The 22803-nt window shown below is 39.1% G+C and overlaps 1 protein-coding gene across 1 annotated transcript; it reads left to right on the forward strand.

Moving 5' to 3' along the window:
- Positions 1–87: 87 nt before the first annotated feature.
- Positions 88–22712, forward strand: LOC310954013 (protein FAM13A-like). Its single transcript, XM_083923297.1, has 21 exons — positions 88–194; positions 6197–6398; positions 6579–6788; positions 7402–7582; positions 9143–9308; positions 9932–10053; positions 12824–13048; positions 13165–13279; positions 13636–13733; positions 14378–14432; positions 15088–15174; positions 16644–16845; positions 17587–17836; positions 18064–18196; positions 18433–18514; positions 19445–19662; positions 19849–19932; positions 20070–20174; positions 20565–20779; positions 21003–21104; positions 21552–22712. The coding sequence occupies exons 1-21, from the start codon at positions 165–167 to the stop codon at positions 21676–21678; spliced, it is 3009 nt and encodes a 1002-aa protein (XP_083779423.1). The 5' UTR covers positions 88–164; the 3' UTR covers positions 21679–22712.
- The last annotated feature ends 91 nt before the right edge of the window (positions 22713–22803 follow it).

The following is a 22803-nucleotide window of genomic DNA, read 5'->3' on the forward strand; positions in this document are numbered from 1 at the left end:
CTCTTATTGTGAGCCTGACGTTGAGATGTGAGGGCGATGGCGGTCATTATTCGTCGAGCGTCGGGCTTTCCGAGAGTTTCTGAGAGTGGAGCATCACGTCGAGGAGGGAGAAATATGTCTACGGTTAAGAAATGGAGAGTTGTCCCGGTCCGGTGAGCTGAAAAATGGGAGCGAGTGCTTCAGTATCGCTCTGTGTAAGTTAGCAATTAACGCAAGTTAGCTCAACAGCAAGTTGAGTTATCGCGTTACATATTTCGGTGTTTGCGAGTTGATTGCCCAATTGATTACACCTGTGTAGGACAGTTGAACATGCTGGTTATTAACGTAGGTATAAATGGGACAGTGCACCTTTTTTTTTTTTTTTTTTTTTTACAGTTTATTATCAAGAAACTCCGAACAATCTTTTCTTTAAATTTTTATTATTATTGTTATTATTTACTTATTTTTTATTTCTCGATTTTGAATTGATTTTAATTATATATTAATGTTTCCTTCGGGTTTAAAAAAAGTTTAATATTAATTAGTTATTATAATGTAATTATTATTATTTTGTATCCGTTTAATGTCTCGAAATAATTGTAAAATAAATGAAAAAAGGAACTTTGCACAAAAAAAGCTTTTGATTTAACATGAAAATATGCAGTATTTGTTAACTTTAGCAATATGTGGCCATCAAACTGTATAACTCCTCCCCTTCCTGCAGGAAGGAAAGCTGACACACATATATGGGTGGATGACGTGACATGGCAATTTTGCTGTCTTCAGTGTCAAACGTGAATGAAAGAAAAAAATATTTGTAAAAAACCTTCTCAATCTTGTGCAGAACATTATGCTTTATGTGAACATACTCAACAGTAAAACAGTTCATCACTCTTTTTTTCAAAATCATCAACCAAACACAACAAAAGTCATATGGTGTGACTGTCCGGCACTTGTTTCTCAAAGTCAGAACTTGAATAAAAGTAAGAAAAATAAATGCAAAAATTATTTAAAAAAATGCAAAAAAATAATAAACATGTCTATTTGTGAGCCGACTCGTTTCAAAGTCCAAGCATAATGTTTTGAGTCAGTCATAATTAAAAAGAATTTGTCCCAAAAACCAAAATCACATGGTGTGACACTATTTTGGGATATTTTAACGGGCAATTGCTTTGACACCCTTGGGAAGGAGAGGACCTTCTTCAGCAAAGTTACACACACTAGCAATCTATTGCTAGTACTGTACAACCTGAGGTGAGTCATCATTTTTATATTTACAATAAATCAGATCTTGTTGGCACTCTGACAAAAGTCCCACTTCGAGATGTCTTTTGGTGTGACACATTTTTCATAAAAATGCGAAAGAAATGTTACTATTTTGTCATAATTACATGTAAATCTATGCTGCTTTCTAATAACTAGCATGTTGTCTGTATGCTAATGTATAGCTACAAGACTCAAGGTTGTGCTAAGTGCAGAAAACGTCATATAGTGTGACACTTCATCATATGGTGTGACATGTCTGCTTATTACACCACATGGTATGAATTGTAATTTCCTGCAGAATAACAATAAATAACAAAGTCCAATGTATGTTTTGTCATTGTAAACATGTATTTAAGTCCATCATCACACCAAATTATATATAAAATAATTATATTATATTATAAAATTATCCACAATCGATTGTGTTTAGTTTAGTTTCATTTAGTTTTATTCTGTGATACAGGTTTCTAGTTTATCAGACAGACACAGCAGATCCCTTCACAGAAACCTTAGAATAATGTTTAAGTCCAAACAATGTTTTGTCTTCATCTCTCAAACCATATATTCCCTTTTCTTTTGAGGCAGATAATGATGACAAGTGCAGAGAGGACAAAGAAATACAGGGAGAGACTGAATTCAGACCCTGCAAAGAGAGAGGAGTTGCTGAGGAAAAGAAAAGAAAAGTAGGGAGGTTTTAAGGGGTACTTTCACTGTTGATCAAAAAGGCCTTGAGGCAGCTATCTTGAAGCCTGGCAATACATGATACCTAAAATATCATTGGACTAGATACATTAATTAAATTATTGATTAGTAAATTAAGTAAATGTAGTATTATTTTTAATTATTAATAAATTAATACATTTATTAAAATAAAATGTATTTTCTGATGATGCAACAAGCCTTGCTGGCCCAGTTGGCCCACAACTCTTAAAATGTTCACACCATTCTGTTACTCTGTTAACAGATATCAAGAAAAGAAACAAAAAGGGGAGATACCTAAATTTAAAATCCAGATTCTCCCACCGTCAAGAAGAGAGAAGCTGAGGGAGATATGGAGAAATTCTCAAACAAAATATAGAGCCAAAAGAAGAAATTTAAATGCATTACTTAACATGACTCCCCCAGATAGCTCCATCTATGATGGAGACATCCAGGTAGACCCGGGTCCAGTCCCAGGTCAAGTCCCAGGTCCTACATCACCTCCACCAAGCCCACCTTCATCTCCACCACCAAGCTCACACACTGAAGAGATAAAGAAGCTGAAAAAATCATTAAGTATACTGAAGGATCAGAACAAAAGGCTCCAGAGAAAAGTCAGCAAAGAAAAGAAGAGGGCTGAGAAATTTAGGAAGCAAAGTGCAAGGCAAATCATAACAAAACTGACAGTCAGAGAAAAATACCACTCGCCACAGAGTAAAAAGTTACTTAATGAGAAAAAGGCTCAGGTGGAATCCTTCCTGCTGTTAGATGAAAATAGCACAGTGCTTCCTGGGAAGAAGGACACAATAGGCAGAAAAGAGAAAAGACAAAGACGAGTGCTGACTTCCTCACTAAAGGACCTTCACAAGGCCTACATGCAAAAATGTGAAAAAAAGCACCAGCTGTCCTACAGACAGTTCATAAGATATAAACCTTTTTATGTCACAGAGGCTAGGTCCAGCGACCGCAACACATGTGCCTGCTGGGAACATGCGAACATCTCGCTCCTAATTGATGCTCTTTCAAGCAGAGGCTTGATCACGACAAAAAGCCTGTCAGCTCTGCTGTCAGGTATCACATGTGATACTGAAAATACAAAATGCATGCAACGTGTGTGCACAAAGTGCTGTTATGATAAGCCCAACCTGCAGGATCACAATCCAGCTGACACTGCAACATGGGAGCAGTGGGAGAAGCAGGATGTTGTAGTGGGAGAGAGAAGCTACAAGAACTGGGCGAAGAAGAAGAAAAGGGGGACAGTAGGAGAGCTAATTAGTGTGTTCAACCAGAGGCTCAATGCAATTGGGAGTCATCAGTTAAACTGGCTTCATCAGGTGAAACAGTTCAGACACATCAAGGAGAACATCCATCCCAATGAAATGGTTTTACACATAGACTTTTCAGAGAACTATGCGTGTAAACTCAACACTGAGATTCAGGCCTTTCATTTCGGTGGCAATAGGCAGCAGGCAACAATGCATACTGGAGTTGCCTACTCAGTCAGTAGCTCCCAGTGCTATGCCACCATTTCCAAGTCCTTGCGTCATGATGAGCGTGCTGTGTGGGCACACATCAATCCAGTTATTGATGATTTCCGAAGAAAACATGAAAATGCAATCGACACCCTGCATGTCCTCAGTGATGGGCCAGCCACCCAGTACCGAAATCGATCAAACTGCTTCCTCATGAGCAGCATTCCCTATACATGGGGATTCAAGAGGGTCACCTGGAACTTTTCAGAGCGTTCCCATGGGAAGGGTGCACCTGATGGTGTGGGAGGAGTGCTGAAGCGTAAGGCAGACATGTTTGTCCTTGGAGGCAGTGACCTACAAACACCAAGAGATCTGTATGAGTATTTACAAAAGTCCTCTGAAAAAGTCACCATCATGTGGATTGAAGAAGAGCAGATCTCCACCATGGATGAAATGCTCCCTCCTTCAGTGCGCCCAGTGACTGGAATCAGCAGTACACACCAAGTTCTGTCTTTTGCTCCAGGAAAGATATTTTACAGAGATCTTAGTTGTTTCTGCCAGCATCCAGGGATGTGCACTTGTCACAAGCTGCACCAGCTTGAGTTTGACCATGTATCCCCTGGTGAGGTGCCAGGTGACAAGACAAGTGATGAGTAAGTATTATGACTTTAAATTATTTACATTTTACAATAAATAAATAAATAAATAAATCTCTTCCTTTGACTTTGAAGTGGTGGCTCAGCTGCTGAAGTGCCCTCTGTCCAACCCAGCTGGCCCACTACAGATGCCCAAGCCCAGTAAGTATAACATATTTAGCTAACTTTAGGACCTGCTGGTGATAACATTTCACTGCCAGTCCAGTCAGTACAAACCCTACATATTTGTAAATTGTGCAAACCAAATTTAATGGAGTAGAAGCTAGTTATTGCAGTCACTGCAGACAATCATGTCAATAAAATATAACTCTCTCCTTTTGAAGCTCTTCTACTCAGGTGCTGTATGCAAGTGCCCAACCAAGTGCATCAATTGGAGAGGCCCAAGCTGAAGATATAGACACCACTTCAGATGAAGAATACACCGAAGGACAGTTTGTCTTACTTAAGTATGAGGGAAAACCATATGTGGGGCAAATTGTTGACATCAGTATGGAGGGGCTGCAGGTAAACTGCATGAAACAACTTGGAGACAAAAATGGTTTTGTCTGGCCAAATAGGCGAGACTGCATTTACTACCAAGATCAGGAAGTTGTTGGTGGCATATCACGACCTCAGCAAGGCAGTCGGTTTGCTACTCTCTCCAAATTTGACTGGCTTATGTACAATGAAGTCTAGATGCATTTAATTATCAATGGATCCACCCAGCTGCCCTGTATGTTCACAGTTCATATGATGTGAAAAAAATGTGTTTGTTTTACTTATATTGATACATATTGCAGACCTGTTTTAAATTGAAATGGAATAACATTTGATACACAAATATATGTTCATATGGTTAATATTGTTTTATTGTTAAATATCAAATAATCAATATTTTTTTAATATTAATTAAAATATTACCTCCCAGCATTTAAGAGTGGTTAAATGTTTCCTGCCATATTAGTGATCAGAACTCACCAATGAGTAGGATTATTTCATGGTTTGCATTGACACATGGCGACATTATCATATGGTGTGACACTATATCATTTGGTGTGACATTACAAATTGTGAAAATAACAAACCTTCATTAATGATAAAACTTGAAAATGTTCATGGAATACATGGAAAATAGTGTCAGCAAGAGTCACAAATATTTTCATAATTTTAAAGCAAGGTTTGTCACAATAAATAGAAAATATGTTTAAAGATTGACGGCATAGGTCTCACATTGAGCAATGATTTAGAAAATAATACACAAGTTTTATTAATTTTCACAAAACTATAATGGATTACAGTTTAGTTATGATAAATGACTTTGATGAAGTGAGTAACTTAAGAAAGGTATACCCCATATTCAGTTTATATACAATTACTTTCATGTCACACCATATGACGATTTTAGGCACTATTACAACAAATTGTTACATAAATTGTGATTCCAATTGAAAATCTAAAAACAACATATGTTTGTATAAAGATTGGAGTTAGTAGAACAAAAGTCAATAATTTCTATGCCTGTTATTTCACATTTTTGAAAAAAATTTTTTTTGTGGTATATATGTCACTGACCCATATATGAATAATAATATCAATATAATATGCAGTACCTTTCATCATCATGTGCAAGCAATATTTTTCAACTTCAATGCCATGGTCTTCTTTATGTTCATTATCATTTGCAGTATATCTTTATTACATCATGTTTTGTCATTTGCACTTTACTCCTTAGCTACTTTATTTATATATATATATATATTTCTTTTGATGCTCTTTTGTTATTGTTTTTGTAATGTTAGGGCAGTTTTGAATCTGGAACAAGAATTTCCTCCGGGATTAATGAAGTTCTATCCTACCTTATGTTGTTGCTTCTAAAGTTAGTTAAATTTTATAATTCTTGGACGTGTTGTTTTATCGAGCAATGCCATTGTTTCCTGAATGTATAATTGTATTGCCAATCAGCTAACAGACACTAACGTTAGATCTCATATTCGTAAGACGGAGGAGGGGTTTCGAGATGACAGGCCCTCAGTACTTTTCTTAAACACCTCTGTCCATCCAGGAATGTGTCTAATAGTAAGTTAATGACAGGAAAATTTGAGTTCTCTATTTGAGTAAACTGTTGCATATCCTCTTTCAATGCAGAGTGACCCCTCTTCAGTGAGAACCCTAAGACCCAGTGCTAAGGTCAGCCCAGAGCCCATTGTCCCCACTTTGGTTTCAGAGCCTGAACTGTCTGTCAGGTATGTGTTTGGTGTTGCTTTTGAAACGCTGAGAGAGGACGGGCAGATGGTCCGTGGAATACCCCTTGCGTTAAGAGACATGGTGGAGTTCCTGGATAAGAACGGTAATTGAGGCACATCATTGCTGCTCTTGTTCTTTGACTCCAGTGCCATTCTTTCAATCACTTTTCACATCCATCCTTCCTTTTCCCTTACTTCCACCTGTCTTTATCTTGCTCTCTCAAAACAATACTCAAACATCACCTGCATGTATTCTGATTGGATCTACGTGTTTCTTATCACAGGAATGCACCACAGAGGTCTGTTCCGCCTGTGTGGGTCAGTGGTGCGGACCAGGCAGCTGAGGCAGCGGTGGGACCATGGAGAAAGGTTGGACCTGGAGCAAGAGGGAGATGTCCCCACTGTGGCCTCGCTCCTCAAACTCTTCCTTCGAGAGCTGCCCGCCCCCGTAGTTCCTGAACCCCAGCGCAAGCAGCTGGTTCTGAGCCTCACAGGTACTACCAAGAAAGCATTTTGGACTTGCATTGCTGGGATCAAGTTTCGTCAACTTTTTCAGAGTGGAATTGTAGGCATGGTTAAATTAACACTGTTATCGGTGGTATTTAGATTTGAACAAGGCACTGCTGAGCTCAATTAAATGCCACTGTACCTCTGGAATCACCGGAGCAGAATTCTACCATTGTCCTGCTGAGATGTCTATAGCATCTTGAACATACTTGAGTATAAATTAATCTGCTCTCAATGTCTTCTCCTCTACAGTAACAAGTTAGAGCTTCAGCATAATGATTATGCTTTAAGTAATCAGTTAATTATTTACTCAATAAAATGCAGGAACTATTGAGAAATGCACCAAATGATGTCTTTAAGTCAATTAATTATTGTTTATATGATAGTTATTTATAACCGTGTGTTTTTTTTTTGTATTAGGCTGCTTATATTCTTCAATTTAATGCTATGGTTAACGCCAAAAAGTGCCGTGTCCAGTATGTTAACATACAAACTAATGTGAATCTGAGGATTATATATTATTTGTATTAACTGATAACACAATCTAGTGATTGAAGTGCATTTTAATAAATATTGTTTGATGTTTTTGCTTATTTTCAGGATATGCAGATGAGACAGAGATGAACCAGTCTCTGAAAGAAAACCTTTGCCATCTCCCTGATGACAACCTCATTATTTTGTCTTACCTTATCCACTTCCTGTCTAGAGTGGCTGCTCACAGCCAATCGAATCACATGCCTGCGGAAAATCTGGCGACCATCTTTGGTCCTTGTATATTTCAGTAAGTTGCCGTTATTAATGCTGAATTCAAATCCTCTGCATACCTGTACTGGGACACAAGATCACCTTAAGTCAAATCAGTACTGGCTGCGTTTACACTCTGACCTTACATTTGAGCAGACAGTTTAGTGGCATTTAAAATGTTGGTTTTCGCGCATAGTTTTTAAAGAGAGAGTTACAGTTTGATTCCTCTAAAAGCATAATCAAGTTCAACAATCTAGACTTCAACAAATGAGAGCAACAATATTCCCTTGATAATTAATAGATATAGTCTCTCTTCAAGCTTATATTTCTCAGATCCAGATGTAGAAAAAAAACATTTGGTCTGTTTGTTTGTTTGAACGATAAAACAGGATTTTGTCAGTTGCTTCTCCCCTCCTGTTTACAGAATGTAGCCATCACTGTAAACAAACATAATCTCTAGGGAGACAGAATTACTGTTAGACCCATTTTTTCAGTTGCCACAGTAGAAAGGGTTTGTCGTATTCACTCAACAACCCTTCAAACCTTTCTTCCCCTGTCCATTGACCGCCTAGTCTCGTCCATGCAAGCTCTGTTTTCTGTGAAACTTAACGGCATGTCAGTGGAATGTGGTGTTAGTCATGCCATTAAGTTGTCCATGTGAGGGAAAAATGTCGGCATACCCATGGGAAGAAGAGTTGGTCAAGGGGTATGGAGTTGGCAGCAGAGGCTTGGAAAAGTTGGGGGTGGTTTTGGGTTGTGGTAGCTTTAGAGAGTCGGAGAGTGTTCTATGCTTTTTTTTCTAGTTCTACAGGCTTTATAACAACAACAACAACCGAGGACGAGAGTAATGGTATAATGGTTTGCATGGAAAATATTAGAAAATGAATTAGAGGTACATGCAGGAAAACAGCTGTACAAATCGACTGTTAGCATTTAAGCCACGTTTAAGTATGTTGTTCTGTTTTTATTTTTTGCTTGTTCCAAGATTAAGTCACTTGAAAAGACAGACACTCTAGCACATGTTCTTGCCATGCAGCATGTGTGACAGTGTCTTTGGCCCCCGCCCAATAACACATGCATATTTGTCATCCAAGCCTCTTAACAGCTTGTTGCCCTCGTATGTATCTGTTGCGTAATCCATGTGGCAGGCTTCTCCTGTCATTTCCGATTGACCTGCCTGTCATGTAAACACGAATCTATTAATACTCAAAATTCTCACAAATAGCTGCCTCCAGGTAAACATGTAAAGACTATTTTGGTCTGAGGTGGCATTTTCCTCCATATTTTAAAATGTTATGACCAGCAGCCGCACATATCTCTGAAATTAAATTTAGAAGTTGCCATTTACAAAGTAAAGTGTTACAAGCTTTTACAGCCTGGCAGATTATCTTGGTCAGCGAGAGAAATTGTTAGATTTTGATTCAACTTTGCTGTAAATGCCTCCTTCCACTAGATGGAACCCTTTTCCATTATGTTTGTTACAAGACTTAACAGAAGACCATTTTGAAAACACACTACATAGTATTTGTTACAGTGTGTCTCACGCAACAACATTCTCTCAAATGTTTTGTTGTTACTCCATCTCTTCTATATGCAGTGTTCCTGCAGGACCCAGGATGCTGGAGGAGCAGAGTGTGTGTAATGCCCTCTTGCTCCGTCTTCTGAGGTACCAGAAGGTTCTCTTTCCAATCCCAGTTCAAGCCAAGGACACAGTGGCCTCCTCACCTCCTCCTCCTACTCTATCTGCTCTTTCACACTTTGAGGTGAACAATGTTCTCCCCTTTGACAGAAATTGTGACATTGATTGTTTCGTGGTCTGTATTTTTACACTTCTTGATTACATCTTTGTGATATAATGACAGCATTTAACAACAAACTGAACTATTTTGTCTGCAGGGCCACAGTTGAGTCAGCACGATCAAACATTGTTGCTACTGCTAGCCACTGTAGCTAGGGAGCTTATCCACTTATCCACTAATCTGCTTCCAGTTCATGTTGAGTGATTATAATGAGTAATTATATTACTGGCAATTATTCATATTCAGCTGGGGAGCACCGACAAAAATGTGATATTGTTAATAAATTCATACTCTTAATAAATAGTTATTGGCCTTATTGTCTCTATTGGCTTTTTGTAATTCTCTTTCAATTCAATTCAATTCAATTCAATACAATTTTATTTATAGTGCCAAATCATAACAAAAGTTATCTCAGGACACTTTACAAACTAGGTAAAGACCACTGCTAAAACAATATTAAATTGCACTTTCTGTGGTATTAAAAAGGTCTTAAAAAGTTTTAAATATGTTTTGTAGAAACCCTGTATATACATAAATGTCTATGGTGGTGTTTGTATGTGTGTATTTACTCTTGATGTCCTTGTTAGGTCCGATCCAGCAGCTGTCACTCACAGCAGAGTAGTGTGGAGAGGTTGGAAGGAGAGACCACTACAGTCTCAGCGACCGGTACTTTTAACCAAACAATATGGATCCAATGTCAACTCAAGAGGTACTTTACCGTCATTATCTTAGCATCAGTAACTTTATAACTACACAAGATAGATAGCTATTATTTATGGCCATGCACCTTTTTTTCCGCATGAACCACAGCTCTATCAGTGAACATTTATGTGAAATAGATATACACAAGCCACTCTCTTCATATATCTTGTTTTTTGCACTCTTTTCATGGAAGTAAAAAAACAAAAACAACGGTGTCGCAAACCTTTCTTCTAAAACTGTGACACCCAGTATCTGTAGTCAACAGGGAAAAGTGCTGTTGCTTGTACAGCTGACCTTCAGTCTAACGGCAAGTCAAAATGGCAGTTTTGCTTCTTGAAGGAGCAGAGGAGTGTAAAAATGGCAAATCTCATCTATATTCCAGCTGCCATCTGCTTGTGGTGGACTTTTCCCACACAGGCTACTGTGATGTTTTCTATTTTTTTTAATTGTGAATGTGGATTGCCACAAGGATGCAGACATCAAATGACATTTGCGTATGTTCTATTTTTGTCCGCCCCCCTTGTTTGCATGTGACATGGCACTCACATGCACTTACTGACTCATTTTTTGGCTGTCACCCTATATGTGAGTATGTGTGTGTCTTGTATTTTAAATTGTGGAGTTCTGTTTGAAGCTAATAGAGATAAAGACCCTTTCTTGTTGTAATTTTAAGCAGGCATGCATTGGGGTTCTTTTTTGCAAACAGATCTGTCCTCAATGGACTCATGAAAATGTTAAGTTAAAAAAAGCATAAGGTATTACTAATGTGAACTAGTGTGAACTATCAGCAACATTTGATATGAAGGTCACAGAAATATTAAAAGGCAGCAGCATGGCAGGCAGCCAGATGTCTAACCAGACTGTAATTTAACTACTCACACACGTGTCTGTCTAGCTGCACAGGTCCAACAGGCGGCATGAGATGTGCTGACTGTGTATGTGGACACGAGAGAGGGTTGGAAGCTGTCCAGGCTCTTGCATAGCAGAACATAAAGAGCCACAGCTCTGTATTTATTTCCACATCTCCTGCTGCCCGTTTCGTCCGTCAGTTGGCCCTCACCTTGTTTAATAAAAACAGGTACTGAGGCAATATCTCTATATAGCTCAAAGCAAGAACATCTTCATCTGTACAGAATAAGGAGTTTTGATCAGATGCCCACTGTAGCGTCATTGCACATTATTTCAGGTCATTTCATACAACATGTACAGTTTGGACATGGTCACTCCTACAGATATTAGATAAGAAGCTTTAAAATCAATCACACCCAGCTTCAAGTAGAAGGCATACTGTCCCAGTTTTGTGTGTTCTCACTGCTTCAAAGTGTTTTATTTTTTAGCACTCGAGTCACACGGCAAACTAATTCAATAATTTTTCATTTAACAGCTTCCCACTCTCATCTGTTTAGCAGGCATAAGACGCTGCATCATCCCAACTTTCTGTCTTTCTAGATTTAATATTTTGTCTAAAATCCAAGGCTCATACCTTCTCCTTTTTCCTTTTCTTTATTGGTCCAAGCCATTTTTCCTACAAAACATGTTGGGGTGTGGAAATGTAATTATATGTATGTTCTTGTGTTTATTTATTTATTACCTTCATGACGAGAGCATTAGCACAGGATCCCGACTAAGTAACCACGTTTTACAGGGTTCCTTTATTAAAAATATTTGGCATTAACAAATAAGAATTGGCCTTTCTGTGAATGCCAGACTGGGATTTGTGACGGGGATGTTGTTCTTTCTCCAGAATTGCATGCTGTTACTTGTGGTCATGGCTGCACCTCTATCCTTCTCACTAACGTCACAGTCCAATATTGATTCAAGTCTAATTTTATTCTACAAAGAGTTTGATTTCAAAACAAGCATTTGTTTTTCTGTTTCTTACCAATAACAATTCAGTTAAAAAAAAGAAAGGATTTAGGGTTTTCAGTAAGCTATTTAATTCAACAATATCTTATAATAAGAGTCTCTCTTATGTAAGTAATTTAATTTATGCCTAAGGTGTTCCGTTTTGAAGTCAAGCCTAGGGATGTAGGTCAAGAAATCTATGTCATGTATTGGGGTTTCTTTGCCAATACATGGATATGTAGCTACGTTTTTCTAAAATCAGTATTGAACTTCTCACCAGTAATTGTGATCGTGTCAGCGTTTAAACAGTGTTTGAGTATGAATATTTGCAGCTGTATTGTATTTATTTGACAATTTGTGTGAGCTGTCTTGTCTCAGCCTTTTTGGCTACTTCCACCTATATTATTTAGTGCTGCTCTATGTGAGTGTATATCTGTGTGTGTTGGTATCTGCGCTTGTATGTAACTGTGTGTGAGCGTGTGCATGTGCACACTAATTATTTTTTACTAATACTAAGATCAAAAATAAATAATGATTTTAAAAAAATTAACAAAGGTTGCCGGATTGTGAAAATCCCTTTGCATTGCAGTTATCCTCCTCCAGTGTGACATTTTCTTTGAAAGACGGCCACTGTCTTTATAGTCTGCCCTTTTGTTCTTCATGAAGAACTATGGACCGCTCAGCCCCTTACCTTTTGATATAAAGGCCGACAGAGCATTTGGACCAAAATCCCTTTATTTATCAACATCAATCTTGTGAATTATTATAAAGCATTAGTCATTTATTTATTAATCATTAGTGTGTTATTTATTACTTATAAACACTTTATAAAAGGTGCCGCATTAGCGAGTGGGATTTCTATTTCTCCTCATCTTCTTCTGTGTGTGCACACCTCTGTCAGTCTCACTCTCTTTCACTGTGTCTCTCCACAGTCAGGACACACTGGCGCAGGGTGAAAAAATCAGCTCTGACGTCAGCGCTGACATTCAGAAGCTGAGTCGCGACCAGGAAGTTATGGAGGAGAGCAGTGACAGTACAGAGCCAAGCTGTGCGCTCTCCTGTCCCCCTGACCCAGGGTCAGAGCAACACCCACACCAGAGCACACCATCCAAAAGGCTCCAGGGAGAGCCACCAGAGTTGGAGTGTACCACACAAGGGTTAGTGCTTGTTCCATTTTGCACTTGGGATGTTTTCACCTTAAATTATCTGACAAGTTGACAGCAGTGTAACATTTGCCCCTTTATTTCCTCCTCAAACCTTTCTTTATCAACAGGACCTTTTCACAGTGCAAGATGCCGCCGTCCACCTCCATATCAAAGGAGAAAGAGGAGGAAGAGGTAGACGATAGAAGAACACCTTCTTCAACCATTAAAGATGACTGTTCAACGGTGTGCATTGTTGATCGTTCTTATATTTATTTAAGCTCTCTTATTCTGTTTTGTTGTTTCAAATTTCCTTTCTTTCTCTTCCTTTCTCCAGTCTATTAAACTGTGTCTCCAGATTCTAGTGTTTAACATATCTAACTGTGAATATCATTCAGGGACAACTCTTTCTATGATCTTTCACATTTATTTATAGATCTAGAAGACACCTGCTGGCTCCCTGCATGTGCAAAATACACTCTGTGGAGTGTTTAGCCCTAAATTAAGTAATAAAGCACAACTATGCTTTCAATATTTGGAAGTGGATTCTTTTTAGCTGTGTGAGTGGAAGGTTATATATCCTGGACTGAATTGTTTTTCAGGCTTCCACAGATGCAGGGCAGAAATCATCTATTTCAGACTGCTACATAGAGAATGAATCACAGAGCAGCACCCAAACACAAACTCAGCACACAGAGAGGTGAGATGAACATTTCGGCACACAATCTATACAAAAGGACATTTGCACTGGTCTTGACAGATGACATCCAAGTGGAATAAAAATAAATTTAACAGAGCTTCAAACAATATCAAGTCAAAGACAAGATCAATTAACAAATGGGGCTTTGTCAATGATTTTGGGTCAGTTGAAATGTTTCAGGATTCATTTGATCTGATTCATTTGGATGTTACATGTTTCCTCTCAGTTCAGCTCATCTCTCAGCCCTGCAGACAGTTCAGAAGTAGGTTATCAGAGCAGTGTGCTGCTCTCCGTCATGGTTTTGATATGATTCCAGTCCAAATAACACTGACTTGCCACAGGGGCTCACATGAAGCCGAGCTCCACCCAGGCATAGTAGCACACTGACTTTTTGTTCTTCTCAGTAATGCCTCATTAGTGTCAGACATGAATAAGCCATAACCTTAATGGCATTTCCAGATGACTGTCTGGCCTCAAATCTATGAAAGCGGCTATACATGATACATTATTGGTTATGAATACAGACAGACCACAATGTGAATTGAAAAAAAATGAAATTAAAGTCTGTGGAGAAACAGTGTTTATTTATATTTAATGCAGTTTTATTGTATTTGCCCATTGTTGACGTAATTTTGTTTTTTCAGCATGCTGCACTGCATAGAGGACAATACAGAAGCCCAAACCACAGTGTCTAAAAAGGTAAACGGGTCTTTTTAAAGCCATCTCTTCTATCTCCAAATCATTTCAACTGGCTCCCTTTTTAAGTGAATTCTTTCTATGATAGCTAGGTCTGAGCGGTTGTAGCCTTAGTCTTGTGACACACAGGTACATCAAAACTAGCCTTAAAATCCAGTCTGTCCACTGGAGATTTTGGATCAAAAACAAAGTTTTAAAGTGATATGGTTAAATTCAAATTTCAATTCAAGCTTTATTGAGGACAACTCATGGGGGGCCGATAAGCACAATAAAATAAAAAATACTAAATAACTAAAAAGATACAGGGAAAGGAAAGATGTCAACCAGTTGTGTTGGTAGTCTTCATTCACACCTACACTTAAGAGGGTATCCAGATTAATATATAATGAAAAAAAATCATTCCAGCCTAGACAAATTATTTACTTTTAAAATGAATTAAACTTGAAAATATATATTTAGTCAAAGAAACTCTTTTTAACTGTTGTTTAAAAAAAGTGGATTTTAAAGGAAAGAATATCTCTATATGTGTCAATGTGAATAAGATATTCTTGCATGTCCACGTGGGTGTGTGAGTGTGTGTCCACGCTGGTGTGTGTGTCTCAGTAAGTGGGCTTCGGGAATGAGACTTCATCAGTGCCTATGCTGTCTGTTCCTTCAGGGGAGAAGAGGAGGAGGAGGAGGAGGAGGATGTAGTGGTTCTCCTGACAGATACAATGATTGCAGAGGCAGGGACAACAGCCATGACGTAAGTTCTCCTGCCCCACAGTCTTTAATTTTACCTTTAAGGATGAGGGTATCTATGACAACAGGACAGCTGATACCTCCAGTGATTGTGTGTATTTGTTCTTGCGTGGTTTTATGTGTGCACCTGTGTGTGTGTATTGTTATAGGTGTAGGCTTGCTTGCTTGTGGGTGTTTTGCTTCAGTAATAACAGCCTCGCTCCTTCCCCTCCCTTCCATCCTTCCACCTCCTCTGCATGACGCACAAAGCAGTGTCTTTTTTTTTTTTTTATGAATGAACAGCCGAGGAGGGTGAGAAAGGAGACGCCAAGCCCTTATCTGCTGCTGCTGCTGCTGCTGCTGCTGCTGCTGCTGCTGCTGTTGTTGTTGATGAAGCTGAGAAAGCACCTAAAGGAACAAAAAAACCCAAAATGAAAGCTACATAATATTCTAACCTTCCTACTGAGCGCAGAATATTGTTTGTGCAGCTCAATTGTAATTTTAATTCCCACTGTGCATCAGAATTCATTGCATACACATACACATACACACACACACACGCACTCTCACACAAAGGCAACCAGTTACATGACTCCCCGCACCTCCATCAGCTAGACGCCTTAGCTCGGTCTGACAACGTTGCCGTGGTAACGCCTCGTCATATACAGTACCTTTCTCCTCCCTTGCACACACACCCACACCACACGCACCAACATGAGTGGTATTCCCGCTGCCCCCTCTCTTCCGTGAATGTTGAATAATCCATGTGGAGGCAGTTCAGCAGCACAAGTGCCGGGAATGCCAGTCAGAAGGAAAACCATGTGGATTTAGGGAATCTCTTTGGAGGCTCTCATACACTCACATGCCTACAAACATGCAGCTCAGGTGATCTGGGAATCACAGCGATACTGCTAATGGAATTACAGTGAGTTGCTCATCAGGGATCCCACGTTGTATGCTGATGCACAATACGAATCTTACTCAGTGACTGAAAAAACTCAGTGGGATCGTTGACTAGCTGGTTGAATGCCTTGCTGGCGAGCTACAGCAGAGGGATTTCTGTTTACTGAAAATAGGCACCACCTCACATGTACTGCTTGTAATGCCTTTTTCTGTCTGCTTTTGACTGGGAGCCTTGGTTGATCAAAGATCTGTTTTTGCTTTTTGAGAAGTTTTTTCCTTGTACTTCAGCCACCCGAGAAAGCAGCCTGCTCACAGAGCTATTTTCACTGTATTCTGACTCATTCCTTTCTAAGGAGGACGAGGCAGCCACTCATCTCACCTCAGCCTGCAACTCTGCCCAACCACGCTTCAGCACCAGAATATTTATTTTCATAGGAGAGAGTAAAATGTTTTTTACGGGACTTCTCAAGATTCCTGAGCAGCATGTGAAACGCTGAAGACTCCCTCCAAGCAAACTACGACGCATCTTTCTGACTTCTCCTGTCGCTGACCGTCTGCATCCCTGAAGCAATGTTCTGCTTCTGTTTCCAGAGCCCCTCCCTCAAGCTACAAGCCCTGGAGGCTGACTTGGGACCCCTGCCTTCACTGGTAGACCCCCAAGCTCAGGATAACCTACCTGCCCGGCAACAGCCTCTTTCTACTGAAGGGCAGAGCCTGTATTTGACCCACAACCTGCTTCTCCATTCGCCGTTATCTCCACCGGCTCATGATCAGGTCGACTCATCACCGTCTGGTAAGACGATTGCAATGACGTGCTGATATAATGATTTCTGAACTTTCCATGTTAATATCTATTAGGGGTTGTAAAAGCCCAATTAATTTAATTTGTCTACTTTTGTAATAAATGTATTTAGACAAATTACTCCAGAGCACCTCTCAGTACAGTACTTTAAGCTTGGGGGTCTCATTGGGACTAGAACCCATAACCCTGTCAGTGCAAGAGCCACACTTCATATTTACTGTATTAGTGCTGTTATTTATAGGATCTAATTCATCATATGTTTTCACTAAGAGCATTTTCCTAGCTGCTGTAAATCCTTTGGTGCATGTTAAATTACAGCCAATAAATTTTGACAACGAGCTATGGGCTTCAGTATTTCCCAGAGCTGGGTGTGTCTTTCCTTGATAAGTTGATAAACGGCGTACCAAGATATGGTGCTGCTACTGTTGCATCACTGCACAGCCACCTGTGACATGATGAATTGGTACATATATTCAATAATATGTAATATTTGTCATAATCGTTCTTTATTTCCATGTCAGATGTGTTGTTCACCTTATCACAGACCTAATTATGTTTTTCCCTGGGAAGATATTACATATGAGTAGCTTGAATAGGAAAGAGCTATTTGTCCTCCTCTGATTCTCCTTCTTTTTCTCTCCCTTCTTCATCTTTTTTAATCCAACATACTAATGTGAAATAGTCAAAATTATTAGAGATTTAAGTTTATATTTTGTCCTTCTTCTCTTCCAGTACATACCCCCTCCCCTCATTCATCAGAGTCCAGTCTTGTTCTCTCCACCGCCATTCTTTCTGAGGGGAATTCAGGAAAAGACAACCTGCTGAGCTCACCAGCCCTTAAAACCAGCCCACTCCTCTCTCGTTTTATGACGAGCGACTGCCCCGTTCCCTCGCCGCGCTGCCCTGACATCAGTCACGGCCTGCGCTACAACCTAGACCCTGATACAGCGCCTTCTCCACCATGCTTACAGCACATACACATGTAAGACAACTGCCTCCTCACTTGTTTTATTTAAGAATACTGGCTCACAGATAGTATAGTCTCAGTAGTATATTATTGCTCTACTTCTACATCCTTAAATGAGAAATGGTTTGGAAATATCACAGCGCTAATGCTGTACAGATGCAGAGTGGAGGATTTCTGAATGGCTACCATGTTAGTTAAATGCACATCATATCATGGAACTGTACATGTCTTTCTGTCTCCAGGGCTCGCAGCAGCATCCATACAGAGCCAGACGAGGACTCTATATCTATCTCACTGCTCAACAGACACATTCACACCCTGAGGAAGAGGATCAGGCATTTTGAGGAGCATTTTGAACAGGAGAAGCACTATAAGGTGAGAAAGCTTCTCCTGTGTCATGACTATATTGGAAGTGATTGCCGCAGAGTGAGCTTTTTTGGCTCAATGTGAATCAGTTACTTCTAAGTTCTAAAATGATGCTGTGAATGCTCAACGAAAACATCACAGTGAATTACTCCCTCTACTGGTGCATGGGAACTACTACATTTTACACAACTGATACAGAATAAAATGTCTGTAAAATTAAAACTGACCTAGACATTTTTTTTCAGCCGGCCCACAACGATAAGACAGCACATCCAGAGATGGCCAGACTGATGAAGGAGCTCATTAAGAGTCGCAAGCAGCTTAAAGGTCAGTTTTATAACCAAACACACACACTCAAATACGTTAAAAAATTACAGTGGTGGAAGATATACTCAGATTGATAAAAGTACAAATACAACAATGTAGATATACTTCATTACATGTAAAAGAACTGCAGTTAAAATCCTACATAGGTAAAAGTTCTCATACAGTTATATTCCTAAAAGTATTATCAGCTAAATGTACTTAAAGCAGGGGTCGACAGTAACGGACTGCCATCGGCAACCATTTTTCAAGAAATTGGCAACCAACGCTTGGCCTTTGATTGCCATCTGTGGAAACCAGGTAAAAAATAGAGAGAGCTAACCCTAAATAAATACACATTAAATATTTGTTGCATTAGTGAAATTTAAGTATTGTTATACAGTCAGAACTGAAACCAGACAATTGTAACTGACAACACTGCATGTCTCTTTACTTGTGGGTCTTTACTTGTGTGTCTTTACTTGCAATTTTTTTTGTTGTTTTATTGAAAGTAGTGAAGCACATTTAGTTGCTTGACTGTGTTTTGACTAACCTAATAACATCGCAAACAAATGTGCAAACTGATTCAACTGAGAACCAGATGAACCTGAACCAAAAGGGAAGGGGAAGTTTGTGACTCTTTTATGTCACATTTTCACACTTTTGATGTATAACTGCATAGTATTTTGATTACACAAAATACAAGGTGACTAAAAAGGCAACCGTATTGCCCTAATAGACACTCCAGGGGTCAAAAGCCAAAAATGTTAAAAACAATATTGGTTTTTAATCTAAAAAGTAACAACAGCTGTCAAATAAATGTAGTTGATTGTAAAGTAGTATAAAATGGTACCTGAATACTGTACTTAAATACAGTATATGAATGAATGTACTACATTTAACATTCACATGGTCTTTATGTTTTTTTCATGTCACCATATTTTTCTATTTAAGATCTGAAGCTTAGACAATCTGAAAGGGGTCTGAGAAGACAGGGAGCTAAAACGTGTAGGACCAACATAGACCAGAGGGAGGCATCACTTACAGGGATTGAGCAGCAGCAATTTAACAACAACAGTAACACCAAGCCAAATGTGGAGGAAACTGTCAACATTATAACCAACAGACTGAAGGAAAGACGGCGAGAGCTGGGCCTGCCTGACAGCGTTAAGGTTGGCAGAAATGTTTTCACTACACACACAAATGTTGTAACAGAGGTTGGTGGTATGATTTCCTGGGCTGGCGGGGAAAATGTATGTGTTACTGATCAATAAACACTAAAGAATAAAACGTTATGATAATCTATGACATTTGTCAATCAGACTGATTAACAGTTTTCAATGTGTCTGTATGTACAGGAGATGTCCCCTTTCCAGATGACTATGGAGAAAACCAATCTGCAGAAATGTTTGCTTTACTTTGAGAGTCTGCACGGACGACCGGTAAGACCACTCTGGGTGACTCCCTTATGTTTCTCTCTTCTCCTTAAATCACTTGTTTCCCTTTCTTCCTATGAAGGTATGACCAACAATAACATAGTGTTTTCTGTTTGTGTCTCTTTTATATCTGTGTGTGCCAGAGTACCAGGCAGGAGCGGACTCTGATGAAACCTTTCTACGATCAGTACCGTCTTCTGAAGCAGCTGCTGCTTTCCTCAGCTGCTGCAACAGTCATCACAACCATTGTGAGTAAACAATTAATAGTGATTTTTTATCTCTAGAACTACACAAGCCCACTCTATTTTACTCTTGGGAAAATCTGAATGGCATACAGAAGAGTGTCACTCTCTTGCCCTCTAGTGGCCAGATACAAGAGCTACACCCAACTACTGAGAGCCCTCTGTCCAGTCAATTAAATAAATTATGGCAAGGGATATATTGCTGAGATATTGCTGTTCTTTGACTAGGTGTTAATCATTTGAAATACAAACCGTACTATGATTGGTTCCAAACTGAATAGAGTTAGAAATAGATTGTATTCTGTGTTATGGGGGCTGAACAAGCATTGTCACCCTGTTTCTCGTTTTTTATTTTCTCGATTTGTGATCTGTGTGTGTGTGTGTGTGTGTGTGTAGGAAGAAGAGGAGGGCTCTGATGAAGAGCATCCCAGACAGCAAAGCCCCAGGCTGCAGCCACTCCAACTGAAATCTCCCAGGTGTGTGTCTTCAGATGAGCAACTGCATCTGCCTTCCTTAGAAACGTCTGAAACACCTCTGGTCTCCCCGCTGGAGGAGGTGAAGTGTTTCCAGCCACAGATCATCACCATGGCAACACTACATGAAGCTTCCAGGTACTGTGTGTCTGTATAGCATCAACAGCTCTATGGTGTGATCTTCCCTTCATTTTACCATTCAGAAATAACTGAAGCAATTTGCTCTTGTCATAAGGAATTACAGGATATTTAAACAGGAAGCTTTTTCAAATGACATCTTATTATGTAATGCATGTTATAAGTACACACATTTACAGCTAATTTAAACAATCTAAGTATTTCTTGGACTTTTTCTTGACAGATCAGAATTGCTGGATCACCTCAGGACAGCACGATTAGAGAAGCGGAGGCTTCACCAAGCACTCCAAAAGTTTGAGGACCATTTCTACAAGCAGACCGGCAGGTAAAGGTTACATACACAAAAAAACACACGATCAGCACATCCACACTACTTGGCCTTTGAATTTTATTTTGTCTTTTAATAAACTTGGACCATTTGGTTTTTAACAATGCCTTGTGAAAAACAAAGAAAAAACATCCACAAAAGAAATTCTATCGTAATGGTACGACAGTGTAATGCACACTCACTTAACGTTAATACAGCACAGAGAGCTCAGGAAAGAGACGAGGAGATAGACGTTTGCTCTGAACTGTACACATCCTTTGTACTGTACATGTTAGTCCTCCAAAGTAAATACAGTACGTTTTTGATTACAATACACACTGTACAAAGCTATCTGAGTAAGGCAACAAAGGGACTAGCAATCGGTTATGGAAGCTGCTGCAGGTTATTTGAAACTACTGAAGTTTTGCCATGTGTCGCATCTTTTTTTCCTCCATGTGTTAAAAGGGTTTGTCAGAAGGAGGACCGTGGACCGATGGCGGAGGAGTACTGTCAGTATAAGAACCTCAAAGCAAAGCTCCGTCTACTGGAGGCCCTGCTCAGTAAACAACAGGACTCAACCAAGACCAGCTGAGTTAACTCACAGTGGGACTTTTATCTTAACATTTCTGAAAAATCAGGTTGTGAAGCTAGTGGGTCTGGTCTTTATTCTTGCCATGCTCATTATGTTGATGCACTTTACACAAAGAAAACAGATGATTTGTGACAATCTGAATGAAAATCTGCACAACTGCAGAGTTTTTTTAATCCCAAAAACACATCCTTTGTCATTTATGACGCATCTTATTACAAACCTGATGTAGCAGGTGTATTTTATGTAGCACTCTTATGTCAAGGATGATGAGCTGTAACAACTTGATGTTAGTTACATATTAGTCATGTTACTGTACATATATGATGGCACCCTACAAAATGCTATTTTTGGACAGCTTTCTCCATAGTTAATGTGGAAACTGCATTTTTTTTTAAAGTATATTGGCAAAAAAAGAGTTGTACACTTAAATCCAATCAATGAGACAATCCTGTCGTGTTTGTGCATGTCAGTTTTTTAGTCCTACATTGTGCTATGATATGCATTAAGAATTTCATAGTTGAGCTAAATTGTAACCATTCAATTTACAATCTTGGCATGATAATGCAAGTTGTATCTGCAACCAAATTAGTGTTTATCCCCCCATTTTGCCTGTATGAAGTCAATTCCCCCTGAATGCAGTTGTTGACAGTGATCAGAGCTTTTGTCATTGTGCACTTCTGGTTTATATATATATTTTTTCCCTTTCTGTCTCCCTCTCTATATCTATCTATATATATATATATATGTATAGATAATATATATATACATGAATGTGTCAATAAAAATAAATATTTTTTTCACATTTATTCTGCTAAACACAGTTTATGGTTCTACTTTCTTTCTTTCCACAGACTACAATAAAATAAGAACGGCTGTTGCAGAAAAGGTTGCTATGGTAGAGGTTCCGACAGCTTTCATACTCATGCATGCTGCATCATGCTTTTTTTTTTTTTAAAGGTTAACAAGTAGTTCACACTTAGTCATCAAAGACTTGAGTGAATACACATTTTAGAGGCTGTTGCATTGGTACTTTTAAGATTCCACAGCGATTTCACATATGGTTTTTAATACCTTTGGTATAAAGAAAGATGACAATTGATGCTGCAGCCCTAGAAACCTGTAGTA

The sequence above is a fragment of the Echiichthys vipera genome, assembly GCF_963691815.1.
Source record: "Echiichthys vipera genome assembly, chromosome: 11".
Classification (NCBI taxonomy): domain Eukaryota; kingdom Metazoa; phylum Chordata; class Actinopteri; order Perciformes; family Trachinidae; genus Echiichthys; species Echiichthys vipera.